Here is a 13,810-nt window from a genome sequence, read left to right on the forward strand (position 1 = left end):
GCTGCACCTTTACGGGATAACAAATTCAGATCATTGTCAGCGCTGTTAGGTAACACAGAGGTAAGTTTTCTGGTTCTGTTCTGGGTCGTTGGCATTCTGGGCTACCCAAGTGCACGCGGCTTGGCAAGCAATTCACAGTGCAGCAAGTGATCACCAACCTATCTGTATCGTCTAACGAAACATTGTCTGTGCCCGCTATCCGCCTATGTGTGCTGTTGGGTAATCAGTATGTGTGGCAATGTCGTAATGGACCGCGCGACCCATCCATTACCGGTTTCATCCGATTCATTCATAAATAATCCGATGTGGAGAGATGTGTAGCAGTAAGTACAAACACAACTGACGAGTTGAACCATTTGTGTTCAGAAACTCAAGAAAAACTCTAAATGTACCAGACTGAAAGCTATGCCAGCGAAATGTGCCGCTATCGTGTGGTAGCTACGGAAGCACGGGGCACCGCCACTGGATGTGACCACGTGTGTTATACAAATAAACGACCGATGGAATCCGGACAAGTGAAGAATAGTCACAATTGAGCTCGTTTCATCATATCTGATGCTTACTTTAACTATTCTCACATGTGAAATGTTCCCCTTTATAGACCACTGAAACTTATCATCTGACGGTGGCCCTTTGCCCGATTTCTTGTGGCACAATTACACATCCACTGGCAAACGCAATGTTTATAAGGCATTTGTATTTATTAAGCAGTACCATATCATACATGAACACCACAAGCAGACCACCTCTGCGGCGAAGATGACAGGACGAGGGCTGCCAGACACAGCTGCAGAGAACACGGCTCTGACGTCACACTTCCCCCGGCGTCAGTGCCAGCTCGGTAAGCTTGGCTAGCGCGCCATCACATCATCTCACGCGGCGTCAGTGCTAGCCCGGTACACTTGGCCAGCGCGCCGACACATCATTTCACCCGGCGACATGTCGGTCACGTTGGCACATTAGTATGGACAATGTGAGTGAGAAGGTACACGCCAGTGCACCTTGTCTTTGGTGACCGGTTTCTTCCACTTCTCCCCGGCGACATCAGGAGTCAGCTCTTCGAGGAAGGATTCGCCCTTCCTGCCCGCTCAGTATCCCCGCTGCTTCATCTCGGCTCGGATGAAGTACAGGCACTGTGCGCGACGCTTAAACAGGGTCCCCAGAGGTAGCGGGGGCCCGCGAAGGGCTATCGAGCGCTGCGGGCGAGAGAAGAGGGATCAGTGTCACGCCCCTGGTGGCAGGGCGACGAACTAAAACATCGCCTTCCTAGCCGCGGCATGACAGGCAACAAGACGGCGGTGGGCCTGGGCCGATCTGGACATGAGTCCAGACGAGATACCCCTTCGGCGATGACACACTGACCACAGTCAGCCCACTGCACAGCCTCAGTCGCGGCGAATTAACCAAAGGGGAAGAGAGATATCAGGTAACGATGTGACTCAGTAACATATCACAGGAGGTCAGAAAGATCTTTTCAGAGGTCTCGATAATCGTTTTCCATCAGCAGCTTAACGTCTCTAGATGCTGCTCCAGATATAACTTGCTATATTACCATTCAACTGAAATCCGTAATAGGCATCTCCCCACGATTTCACCTCTTACAGCGCCAGTGTATTATAAAGCACATGGTTGCTTCACTCACGCCACGTCACCACCGCCCCGAGACCGCGTTACACCCTCACCTTCTTCGAGCGGGACCGGAGGCACTGCTTCAGCTCGGCAACAGACGGCAGCTGCGACACACACTCCAACAGCCAGCGCACCAGCTCCACGTTGCCGCCGCGGTACGCCGCCATGATGCACGACACCTGACACCGCGCAGAGGGCAGGTTATCCTGGACTGTCACAACGGAGACGCAGCAGGCTGATGTGCAGCCACAAGCGGCAAGGAAAAACGTCTGGGTGTGATCACACGCCACGCGGCTCGATTGTGACGCTCGGTCACAGAAAAGAAGAGTAGTGCCAACAGACTGGTGCTGCGCTGTTGTGCATAAAATCTCAGCACGTAGAAGGCACAATGACGGTAGGTCGGCACAGATTCTTTAAATGTGCACAGCTCAATGCTGAGAACGGCCCAATAGGAGAACAGGAGCTCCCTGTGTTCCATTGGACTGGCATAGGCCCTGTCAACTTTTGAGCCCATCACACACACATCTATCCCTGCTACAGTCGTTACGACATGTCCGGACTGCCTGCCACCGACCTGTCTGGTGTCCTGCACGTCGACCGAGGCGCCGCACGTCTGCAGCAGCCGTGCTATGGTGCCGTGACCCGCGTCCAGCGCCCACCAGAGGGCAGTGCGGCCCGCCGTGTTGCGGGCTTCGATTGCCACCCCTCTGTAAACATCAACCAGGGTTTTGACGAAGCAGGCCACGATGGCTGTTCGGCGAGCAGTTCATTTAGCTTAGTTTTGAGCGGGACGAGTAACTCGTACGCACAGCAATGACAAGGGTGATGGCGTACTGGGGCTGCGAGCAATGCTCCTGGTGTTTAAAATGCTGCGCGTTGCGACAGAATGATGGCAGCTGTGCACCCAAACCAAAACAGAAGCACCACTGGCACCTGACCGCCAGAGCAGCACACAGCGACACAGCCGAGCCGCATCCAACCCGCACCACAACCCCAGCCCGACGCCCCAGGCCGCGCCATGGCAACCCCGCTCACGTGCCGACCGATCCCCACCTGGCGATGAGCAGCATGACGAGGGTGGTGTGGCCGCGCCAGGCGGCGAGCATGAGCGCCGTCTTGCCGCCGCCGCCGGGCACCGTGGCGTTGACATCTACGTCTCGCTCCAGCAGCAGCCGCACCACCTTCGGGAAGCCTTGGTAGGCGGCCGCCATCAGCGGCGTCATCTCCGTCTGCGAAGGTCATCAGGTCAGACTGTGTACGAGGGTGGCCAGCGGTGGACACGGTATGCCACTGTTGATATGCCAGTTCAGCCTGTGGACGTAGAAGTTCCGACTACAGCCACACCTCGTTAGACTGTTGACTCGTGCGGCTAGGCTGTATAGATCAACAATAGTGCAGACCGCATCCACGCCATCATGCAACATGATGTCCAACGGATAACATATCGATCCAGCTTGCAGAAATTTCGGGTCAGATTGCAAACATGTTATGTAATTGTCAGATCAGACTTAAGCCAGGTCATGCCATCGTCGGGTCAGACTGCAGACAGGTCATGCCATTGTCGGATTAGACTGCAAACTGCAAACGTGTCAGTGCAAGGTGTGGTCTCGGAACATGTGTCTGCGGTTCTGACCGCTTCTTGGCAGACGCGCCATCAATACGACAGCATCTTTTTTGGCCTAATGAACAGCTGACAACTGACTTCATCGCACAGGCCGGTTAGAGTGTCCGTTTTCCACCTGACAAGTTCCAAACATGGCGACGTGTTCGGGGTTGGCCCCATGCTGGAGCAGAAGACCAACCACCTCGTCGTGGCCCTTGAAGCAAGCTAAGGTCAAGGCCGTCTGCTTGTTGCCCTTGACCCTGGCCGAGACGTCACAGCCCTTCATCAGCAGATATCTGTCGGCGGCAGCAGATTAATTACATTTCTAGCATCTCAAGATTTTCCTCTGGCTCTTGGTTGTCTCAGTGGTCTAATGGTCTGTTTAAAATTCCATATCTGGTTCATGCACGTATTGGTCACCAAATGCTTGGAAAACGGCTTGCTTGGTTCCAGACTGTTCCTCGAACGTTAACCCACAAATACAGCAAGTGCGTGCAAGGGATGAACGATACCGAGACGATGTGTGCCGTAAATAGTACCAAAAACAGTATATATAGTACTAGGTATGGCATATTTAGTACTAAGACGACGCAATTAGCTGTCCTGGCGACGCCGGCCAGGTGAGGCCGAAGCCCGGGGCCGACCGATGGATCACCTGACGACATCCAGGTGTCCGTGGCTGGCCGCCAGTATCAGTGGCGTGACGTTGGAGCGGGAGGACCGCCTGCTGTTGATGTCGACCGCCTCCCTCAGCAGTAGTCGGACGATCTGTACACTGCCGCTGGCCGCCGCCAGCATCAGCGGCGTGTTGTCGTGGCCGTTGCGGTGCTCCACACGGGCGCCCCTGACACAGGAGCGTCGGTGAGGGAAGCCCGGGAGAGGTGGCACCAGCGACAGGTGGAGAATCACGTCAAGGGGAAAACTGAGGATCCGTTTCGGTCAGTCATCGGCGCGGTTCTGACCAACGAAATCCGTTCTGATGTTGCCGCATGATCGGTGCCGAGCAAGCATTACACACCTTTGCCGAGTGGATGCAAGTATATCAAACCTCGGCAAATGTAAATGCACATGCATCCACCTACGCAAACGGCGGCTGCAACATCGACCAGGCCACATACGCACGGGCACACGAGTGGCATGCACGAACACACCCACCTCTGCCACAGTCACCAACGCACGCATGCACGCATACACCGGGGTCAGAACCTTACCTTTGGATGAGGATGTGGGCGATTTGGTGATGAGCGCCCATGCAAGCCACCGTAAGCGGCGTTTCAAGCGAGCCGCTGGCCTGGTGCCTGTGGTTGGCGCCCTTGTGCAGCAGCAGCTGTACGACCTCGGTGTGGCCGGCGCGGCAGGCCAGCATGAGCGGCGTGAAGCCCGCCTTGTCAGTGTGCTCTGGGTGCAGAGAGGTCTGTCAGGGCCGGGATAGTAACGGCTGTCGCTGTGCTCTGGGTGCAGAAAGGCCTGTCAGAGCCGGGATAGCGACAGCCGGCGGTGGATTACGCATCACTTCGTGTGACAAGCCTCGACGCACATGTCTGACATGAGACGGTCGCCGTAAGCCAATCACTGAGTGGTGGGTGTGGTTTGCGGTTCAACTACATTGTCTCTCAGCTGCGCGCCTTCGACGAACTTTGTCCTCATCTCCCACACGCGCATACAAACACAGACACGGACGCCCTCAGCGGTTACGGCAAATACATGTACCCAATAAATAAGTCGATTTGCACCTAATGGGAAGCTCGTATCTGTTTATCGCAAATTATGCGGTGTTATATCGATGTCTTTGTCTGTGAGCTGGCACACCACGCATAAGCTCCGATGTCTGTTACATCTGGTGAGCGGCACCCTTACCTAAAGCTGAGCCTTTGTCTTTATAACCCAGGAAACACCCATCGGTAAATATTAACCCAGAAATGAGATGGCTGTGTTTCTGACAGGGAAAGCTTGAAAGCGCAAAGTTAAAATTCGAGCAGCCATGCGAAACTCCTTACCATAAAGTAAAACAAACACAATTACGGTATCGAAATAAGTTCGCCCCAGACTAACCGATCGAAGCATCGTTATCCAGGAGGAGACGGACCACCTCGACGTTTCCCAGGGAGCAGGCCATGCCCAGTGGCGACTGCTGGTCGCTGAACGACACCCGATTCACCAGAAATTCCGGCAAAAATCGCCTTCCTCTTGCTGCGAACACGAACAAATGTTAGTTCACTGTCCAGCCACCAGGGTCGACACCGTCGGCCAGAAAACACAATATGTGAAGCACGGTTTGGTTCACCAATCAGTTTTACGTGGCAGCATCGTTTACACACCACCTCACCGGAACGAGGAGCAGCATTGATGCTTACGGAAGCACGTCACGGTCATATGGAAGCACGTCACGGTCATATGGAAGCACGTCACGGTCATATGGAGGCACGTCACGGTCACATGGAAGCACGTCACGGTCACATGGAAGCACGTCACGAGCGAAGAGTGGTGAGATTGTACAGGACGAATAGCGGCAACGGTTCGCCCAGAAAACAGCACAAATGACGACCAGCTCTGACTCACGGAATGCCACCTCTGGTCGCATACCCCGATAGCACCTGAATCATTTGGTTCAGAATCCATTTCAATTACAAGGGCTGTGATTCGCACGGATTCGATCCAGATCCAGTCCAGACAACACCATTTCCGGACACACAGACAGGTGTGAAGCGAGGTGCGCCCATGAGACATTATATATATATATATATATATATATATATATATATATATATATATATATATGTATATATATATATGCATATGTTGCACGTATATGTACTTTTTTGTAAAAATAATGCCGAGGTTCTCTTTACAGCAGCTGGTTTCCGGGCCCCGCGGAACTCATGCAAGTCTCCTGCGCCAGCTCCTGTTCCTACTCCGACACAAAGCTCCTGCTCCTGCGGCTGACCAGAGAGGAACCTAGGCTTGCCAGTCAGCTGTGGACCACAGTACCAACTAAGCCGCACCTTCTATCTGCTGGGGCGATATGGGGACTTCCTCGTTCTGGTGGATGACCTTGAAATCTTCCGTGATCTGGCGGGCAGAGGAGGTTCGGACCATGAACGCTCGTGAACAGGACGCCTTGGACACAACTCCGTTATCGTTCTAGTCGATCGCCATCCGTCAAAATACAAAGAGGCCTCGGGTATGGCAATGTTGGAAGCAAGGCGCTGGAAGCTTATTACACCACAGATATTCCATTCAGACATTAAACGATATCCATTGCTTAATGCATGACCTCGGCGAAGTTTAAGTTTTATTTTCCCTGACGACCATTGTGATATTTGGTGTATGAAGGCCAACTCCCACCAGCTGTCTCGGGCGCGGCTACATGAGTGGCTCTGCTTAGGGGCGACCGTATGCTTACCGCGCGGTCGATGGCCAAAGATGATAAAAAATAAGAAAAGAATCGCCGCTTCGGAGAAATAATCTACATGACGTCACGGAAAATATTAACCATTCGTGCCTCTACAGATGACCAAAGTGGACCAAACGAAGCTTTGCATTGATACACTGGGGACTCTATGCGGTCGGCTTTAATAAAACAACCAAAAAATATGCAGTTACTTTTTGTGACACGGCCGCGCGCTTTGTCATGTCCGGATAGTCCACGGTTTAGTCAGGCGTAAAAAGTGCAAAAGCAATAATCAAGATAGTCAACAGTCAAAAATAGTCAACAATAGTCATGCGGTCGAGCACCGACCGTCGAAGACACACCTCTTGTTCGCTCTCCCGCAGCCGCTGTTGAAGTTGTTGGTGGACTTGCTGCAACCTGTCCCTCTCCAGCATGAAGGCCTCCCTCTCGGCGGGCGTCACTGTCTCCTGCTGCCTCAGCGTGGTCTGCTCGGCAGCGAGGTCAAGATCAGCACGACGATGAGACACCTCGGAGGCCGAAAGGGCGGTGCTCTGGGTCATGTGAGGTCACGGTCGCGTGGCACAGACAAAAGACGATGCTGTCGGAAACCCGCAGCAGCAAACAGCAGCGGCATACACATGCAAGTACAAGTTTCACACGTTCTTCCTGCAAAACGCTTGGCTGCCATATAGGCCTCAAGGAGCTCCATGGGTTTTATTTGTGATAGCACAGCAGCTTTGTGCGTTTTTTTTGCGTAGAAAATTGAGGAACACACATCAAAGGACGTATTAAACCGACCACAGCCGGGGCGGTGTGCTCCAATCAGCAATGTCCAGCCATCCTATAACCTCACCCCTCCCCTTCCCACCAACACCCTCCTCCTCAGACTTCACCTACACACCGTCACACTAGCGCATATTGCTCTGTCATTTGTTGTTCGACCACAGGCCAATCGCTACAGGGTTGAAATACTCCAGGGATGTTCATCGGCGCACAGGCGCGAACTGCATTTCGTCTGATCAGTGACGGTGAAACCCAGCGGGGGGGGGGAGGGGCAAATGGGAGGAAGGAAGGGTGCAACGTCAGTCCCTTTGCTATTTTCACACGTGGAACACCGCAGGACAATGCTAGATTGTCCAAAGTCGAAAAGGGGGGAGGTGGCTCTTCTAAGCGCTGTGCCTTTCCTATCCGTGCGAGATGACCTCCAGCCAGTCACCACCCCTGTGATAGGTCCACCTGCCAGTTGTGTCTTACAATGGTCTCGTTTCCTCTCTTCCAAATGTTCCTGCAGCCATGTCCCTGCACATTTCATCGATCCCTCTACATCAGCCCGTTTAACAATCAACACCCGTCCCCACCTCACTCACCCATACCCCCTACCCCACTCCGCGTGACACGGGCCGGCCCTGAACCCTCCCGCGTCCCCCAGTGGAGCGTATGGAATGAGGGGAAGGGTGACCCGATGACTGACCTTCAGACGAGACAGGGCGGCATCGTCCCGCAGGTACTGGACAATGCTCTCCCGGATGTCCAGCCTCTGCTGCCTGAGGAACTCAGCCCTGCGGGTGAGCTGGGCGCCGGTCACCGGGCCGCTCAGAGGCTGAGCCGCTGCCTCTGAGTCAGAGGCCTCAGAAGCCGCTGCCTCTGAGCCAGAGGCCTTAGAAGCCTCAGCCGGAGGCGCGGCGACGGCGTCGTGTGCTCGCGCACATGCAGCGCCGCCCTGTGGAAGAAACGGAAACTGTAACGGAACCACCTGGCCGGTTATGCACATCTATATTGCTTTGTGAACTCAATTTATCCATGCTGAGCAAGGGGTGTGATACCATGGTATTCCAGTAAACAATACGAGCGATGAAAAGAAGAGCAGCAGCAATAAACGCAGGGTACTGCAGGGCACGAATCGCGAGAGATTAACTCGACAACTAATTTACAAAAGCGCAGCAATTAACATCGTTAGAGAAATTCAACGTTTGTACGATTTTCTAAAAGTCGGCAGTTCACTGATTATAGCCGATCTGGTGGCCAGAGTGACTATGCAATGCAAATCATGACATTTTGACTGTGAAATTAACATGAATGCACTTCGGTGCGCAGTAACTTGTCAGGAGTGACCTACCGTTTGGTCGTTGGAGGACGCAGACTGCATACCGCTGTCTGCAAAACGGAATAACTTGCATTAATATATAGTTTCCGGCATTTCACTGTTACATGAACAAGGTTAAACGTGATGAGGAAGTGACTTAAGTAACTGAGCTTGACCAGGACAGGTTTTAACTGCGAGTCTGGTCTTCCGCAGTACTAATTAGCGGGGAGAGTGAATGCGAGTCAAGTGATACCTTGATCACGAACCGCACCGTTGTTCGGAGATTCATCTAGCTTTCACATAATACCCAAACACGCCATGCATCGATAACATTGGGGAGGCTAAGTAAACACGCTCCCAACGCTCCGTCCTCAGTCCATCTGGCTGGACCACGAGAGTCGGCCAGTCGGGGGAACGGCCACCGGAGCTTCAGCTGATGCACAGAGCCGCCTCGCATGCGGTCAGCTTGCTTGATTCCCATGACTGAGAGACAGACACCCACCTGCGTCATCACCATCATCGTCTTCATCATCATCGTCAGAGGCATTGTCGTCCGTGTCATCGGAGCATTCTGTTGAGCTGTCGCTCGAGTATGACGTTTCATCCTGGCTGAGAACGTCTTCCCCCTCGATGAAGCAGTTTTCGTCCTGCCTGAATACATTGTTCTCTCGCTTCTGGAGTTCTCTGTCCTGCCAGAACAAGTCCGCGTCCTGTGTCTGCTGAGCTTCGCCCTGCCTGTGGCCTTTTCTGTCCTGGCTGTCATACCTCCCACCTTGGGGATCGCCTTCTTCATCCGAGTCCATCTCCATATCGATCAGGGAGGCCAGCTGCCGGTAGAAAAACGAACGTACAGGCTCAGTTTCACACCCAGGGGGAGGGGATCTTAAAGCCATAGCTGACCGGAACCGGACGGGCACGAGTCCTGCAGACAGCAAAAGCCAGCGGCATGGCATGGATATCATAAGTAGAGCCTCACGCGGTGCCGACTGCTTGGCGAGGTACAGCAACAGACGCTCTGCCAACAGACAGTTTACGCATCCAAACTATTTTTTATTTGTGCTTTGTACCACCGCCTCTTGGTTTCTACTATTTGTCCACATCAGGCTCAACCAAGCATCAGGTTCTTAAATGAGCTGCAATCGCACGTTTCATGTCCCGGCGACAGTTTCCGGTACACCACCACTCAACAGATTCTGTCCACACGGTTCCTTATGATCTCCATGTATTCATCCAGTCTTGGAATCGGATTTGCAATGTAGATATTTGTGTTGCACTTACTAATTTCAAAAAATGATACAGCTTCATTGCCTTTTATCGTATGTTTAAGCAGGTCAAGCCTGAAGAAAAGTAACCCAAAATTGGGGGTGGAGAACGGCCGTGACAGAGAGACAAAAAGCTCGCGCATGCCGAAGGTCATGCTGTCACCCTGTTGGGGTTAGAGATGTCCAATAAGCACAATCCACTCGGAAACAATACCAAACGTAAAAACCTAGCCCTTGTCGACCACTGCTTCTTAATGTGAAATGATCCAGTCATCGCCCACGCAACAGAATGGGAGCATTCGCGGTCAGGAGCGGTGGATACGCATGAGACAGCTGACTGTACCATGATGTCACGGATGACGCGGCCTCACCTCTTCATCAGAGAGCGGAGGAATGTTCGGGAACCGCAGAAGAAGACGAACCACTTCCACATGCTCCCTCAAAACCGCCTCCACCAGGGCTGATGAATCACCCTAGGGATTAGAAAGAAAGGTGCCGGTCAGAAATCGTCACGCGCTTCTAGGCGCCCGACTTTGAAGCAATGGTCATTTCCACGCTGGTGTAGAGTGCATGCGATTCAGCAGCGCCTCTCGAGCAGAACAGCGTCACGGCGTGACGCAGGGCCGGCCCGCCCACCAGACACGCTGAAGACGCCGCTCTCCTCGTGCTGATACGAGCCGCTGACGGCAGGGGTGATACCCAGCCCGGCCAGATGGCCCGTCAGGACCGATCTGATGATAGGCGCTCGCACACTCCCGCCCAACAGATCTGGTCTGGCGATCATTGCCACCCTTTGACCCGTCATCAGCGTTGCAACCACCCTCTGACAGGTCTTCACATCCTGAACCGTCTGAACCGTCCCCCCCCTACCCCACCCCCACCCCCACCCCCATTACAAGACTGATTAGTCCTATGGGTTACAAGTCCCATATTAGGTGATTATAAAACTGTTAGGTCGGGTAAGCCCATGGGTATTCGAATGGAATATGGAACGGATTGAGTTTGGTAAGTATGATGTGGAAATTGCGATTTAAGACGCAAGGCGGTTACGAAATGGTATGTAGATAGTTCAGGAAACACTGAAAAGGGTTATTTGCCGCTTCTTTGAGTGATAAAAGCTTCACTTATACTACTTTTGCAATTAGCAACGCAAACAAGTGGGACTAGGCGCAAACTTTGCTGAAAAGTTTCCATGATTCAGAACAGAAGTGCTTGGCAATGCAAACGTTTGGATAGCGGGTGTAGACTACTGCTTGCAAATATGTAGTGGGTGGGTATGTACACGCCTCCATGAGTAGCGAGTGGAATGGACAAAGTAAATCTTACCCCTGCAAGACCCTCGTACCCACTGTCCATCAAACCCCGCCTCTAGTACCGTGCCCCCTCCCCTGAAAGCAGCCCTTTCTCCTCTCCGGGCCGCGTCCGCTGAGCGCTGCACAATCCAGCGTCGCCAGCCAGGCCAGCTCGCGCCCTCGCCGGAACGTCAGGCCCGGCCACGGCGGCCACCTGCCTTGAGCCGGTGCGTGGGGTCGGCTCCGCGCAGCAGCAGCAGGCGGACAGTGTGGTGCCAGCCGCCGCGGCAGGCCAGGCTCAGGGCCGTAGCTGTGTTGTCGGGCGAGGGCCGGTTCACGTTCGCGCCATAGCCCAACAGCAACAGCACGACACCGCTGTAGCCTCCAGCAGCCGCCTCCATCAGCGCTGAGCGGTTGCAGTGGTTCAGCGCCTCCTGCAGGCCGGCGGAGGTAATCGTGAGGACGTCACGTGACGATCTGAAAACACTGGGCTGGCTGAGAACATGAGAACGACTGGTAGCGAGACTCGATGTGAGCGTATGTACTGGAGAATGATAAGTGGCTGTGTAAGTGCAGGGCTCCTCATGACTTCGATGTGCATCACGTCAAAATAAGTCGGACAGAGAACGCTGGAGAACGTCGGGAGAGAACGCTGGCCACGTCTGGACGCTCGGTAGTGCGGATCGCTCACCACATCAGCGCCGTGCTCCAGCAGGATGCGCCCCACCGCCGTCTGGCCGTGCCGGGCTGCCTTGATCAGTGCCGTGTCTCCGTCACTGTTCTGATGCTGCACCGGAACGCCCAGCCGCAGCAGCCAACTGCGAAAAGCGCAGCCGTCGGATAAGCCTCCAGAACCAGCGGCCAGATGTCACAGGCATGGCGCTCGATCGGTCAGTGTTGGTAACCGCGGGATCGAGTCCCATCACGGGCGGTGTTTCTCCAGCCATGGAGGAAAGACTGATACGGCCAGCTCCGCTGCACAGGGAGATTGGCACGATGAGAAAGCTCATTACTGGCATGCTAACAGACGTGCTAAATAATAAGAATACTCCAGAAGCGTCAGCAGGCAGAGACAAGTTTTAAACAGGTACTGCAAGGAACCCGAAGGTTTCGTTCCAGTGCCCTACTAATTTTTTTTTCGCAAGTTTCGTGCAAACTTTTGACTCGCACGTTTCTTATCATCTGAAAACTGAAACTGAAACTTGAATGGTCTTATGAAAACAATCGGAGGTTTCATGGCGACATTTCGGCCTTCTTGGCAATCTCTAGTTTGCCAGTGTAAGCAACTTGCAATATCCGGCGACGTGAGCAAAGCGGAACACGCCTGGCCCAAGTCCACGGCACTGGCAGGCTGCATTAGGCCATCAGACTTACTCGACGATCTCGTCCTTGCCGACACATGCGGCCTCAAACAGCGGTGGGACAGCGCAGTTGTTGATCTCGGCTCCGTCCTGAGAGAGTGACCAAGACACGAGTGTCAGCTGTGACGGGCACTGTGACGGGAGAGTTGGAGGCCGTGAGTAGTGCCGAGTATTCCCGGGGATGCAGAGTGTTTTACTGGGCTCCTTGCAACAGTCTGTGTCGATGGCCGACGATGATAGACCGGCAGTTGAAATAAGGTCAGAGCTGATGATCACGGGTGCGCCAGAGATAGTGTAACGTCGCAAACTGCATTGGTGGAGATTGGTGCATGCCAGCAGAGGAAGCGCGCCACAACACATCCAAAATAATCCTCAGAAGTTATGTCCAGATGCTCTCCCCTCAATCACTCGCGGCTAATTTCGTATTAAACTGGATGTTAGAAAGCGCTCGTATGTTTGTCGCGTCCGAGCTAGCCCAACTGTAAGAGACACATGGTGTAAACAACAACTAATTATTAATAAGTGGCCATCCTCCCTTTAAGAGCATGCACCGCATGACACAGATGCGTGGCAGTACACTTCAGATGAGGATTCGCCTGGGAACAGCATGTTCTAACAGCGAATGTCGTATGCTGGGGTACCCCTGAGATCGTGACCTTGACCAGGATGCGGGCCGTCTCCAGGTGTCCATTGGCGCACGCCAACGACAGTGCCGAGCTTTTGCCGTCCTCTGTGATGAAGTTGACATGAGCGCCATACGAGAGCAGAAGGGCCACCAGCTCAGTGAGCCCTTTTCTGGAGCAGGAAAGGGGCACATTGTCAGCGTCTGGAGACTTGGACATGGAGAGACCTTCACGTCACCTTCACGTTAGGATAATCAGACTAGTTTACTTTATACGCATTGTGTCACCATCAGCGTGAGTTTGTAACGTTTGGTACGTGGCCGTGAGCTTTTCATGTAATCTCATGTCATGTCAATTCACAGACCTATGACCACGTCCCGGGAGATTTACATGGTCACAGAGCGAAAAACGCGTCGCTTCGCGAAGCATTCTCTTCACCGTATGTCCCTTGTACTCTCATGCTGTAATTTCTAAGGTGTGAAAGTATACACACATATATATATATATATATATATATATATATATATATATGAAAGCAGATATATAGATACGCTTTCAAGAATGCA

General features: G+C 53.2%; 1 protein-coding gene across 1 annotated transcript in view; it reads right to left on the minus strand.

The window, feature by feature from the left end:
* Positions 1 to 1,088: 1,088 nt before the first annotated feature.
* The window catches only part of LOC119106094 (ankyrin repeat domain-containing protein 17-like), a 15,234-nt gene continuing 2,512 nt past the window's right edge, over positions 1,089 to 13,810 (minus strand). The window contains exons 3-18 of the mRNA XM_037229691.1: positions 13,263 to 13,416; positions 12,635 to 12,711; positions 11,952 to 12,078; positions 11,554 to 11,694; positions 9,209 to 9,533; positions 8,095 to 8,267; positions 6,986 to 7,108; positions 6,235 to 6,301; positions 5,319 to 5,422; positions 4,444 to 4,559; positions 3,888 to 4,076; positions 3,432 to 3,528; positions 2,683 to 2,858; positions 2,204 to 2,336; positions 1,683 to 1,808; positions 1,089 to 1,196 (exon numbers count right to left, since the gene is read on the minus strand). Of these exons, the coding sequence (XP_037085586.1) occupies positions 1,089 to 1,196; positions 1,683 to 1,808; positions 2,204 to 2,336; positions 2,683 to 2,858; positions 3,432 to 3,528; positions 3,888 to 4,076; positions 4,444 to 4,559; positions 5,319 to 5,422; positions 6,235 to 6,301; positions 6,986 to 7,108; positions 8,095 to 8,267; positions 9,209 to 9,533; positions 11,554 to 11,694; positions 11,952 to 12,078; positions 12,635 to 12,711; positions 13,263 to 13,416 (2,236 nt within the window). The remainder of the gene's footprint in view (positions 1,197 to 1,682; positions 1,809 to 2,203; positions 2,337 to 2,682; positions 2,859 to 3,431; positions 3,529 to 3,887; positions 4,077 to 4,443; positions 4,560 to 5,318; positions 5,423 to 6,234; positions 6,302 to 6,985; positions 7,109 to 8,094; positions 8,268 to 9,208; positions 9,534 to 11,553; positions 11,695 to 11,951; positions 12,079 to 12,634; positions 12,712 to 13,262; positions 13,417 to 13,810) is intronic.

The sequence above is a fragment of the Pollicipes pollicipes genome, unplaced genomic scaffold (assembly GCF_011947565.3).
Source record: "Pollicipes pollicipes isolate AB1234 unplaced genomic scaffold, Ppol_2.1 Scaffold_6138;HRSCAF=7277_pilon_pilon_pilon, whole genome shotgun sequence".
NCBI classification, from domain to species: Eukaryota; Metazoa; Arthropoda; class Thecostraca; order Pollicipedomorpha; family Pollicipedidae; genus Pollicipes; species Pollicipes pollicipes.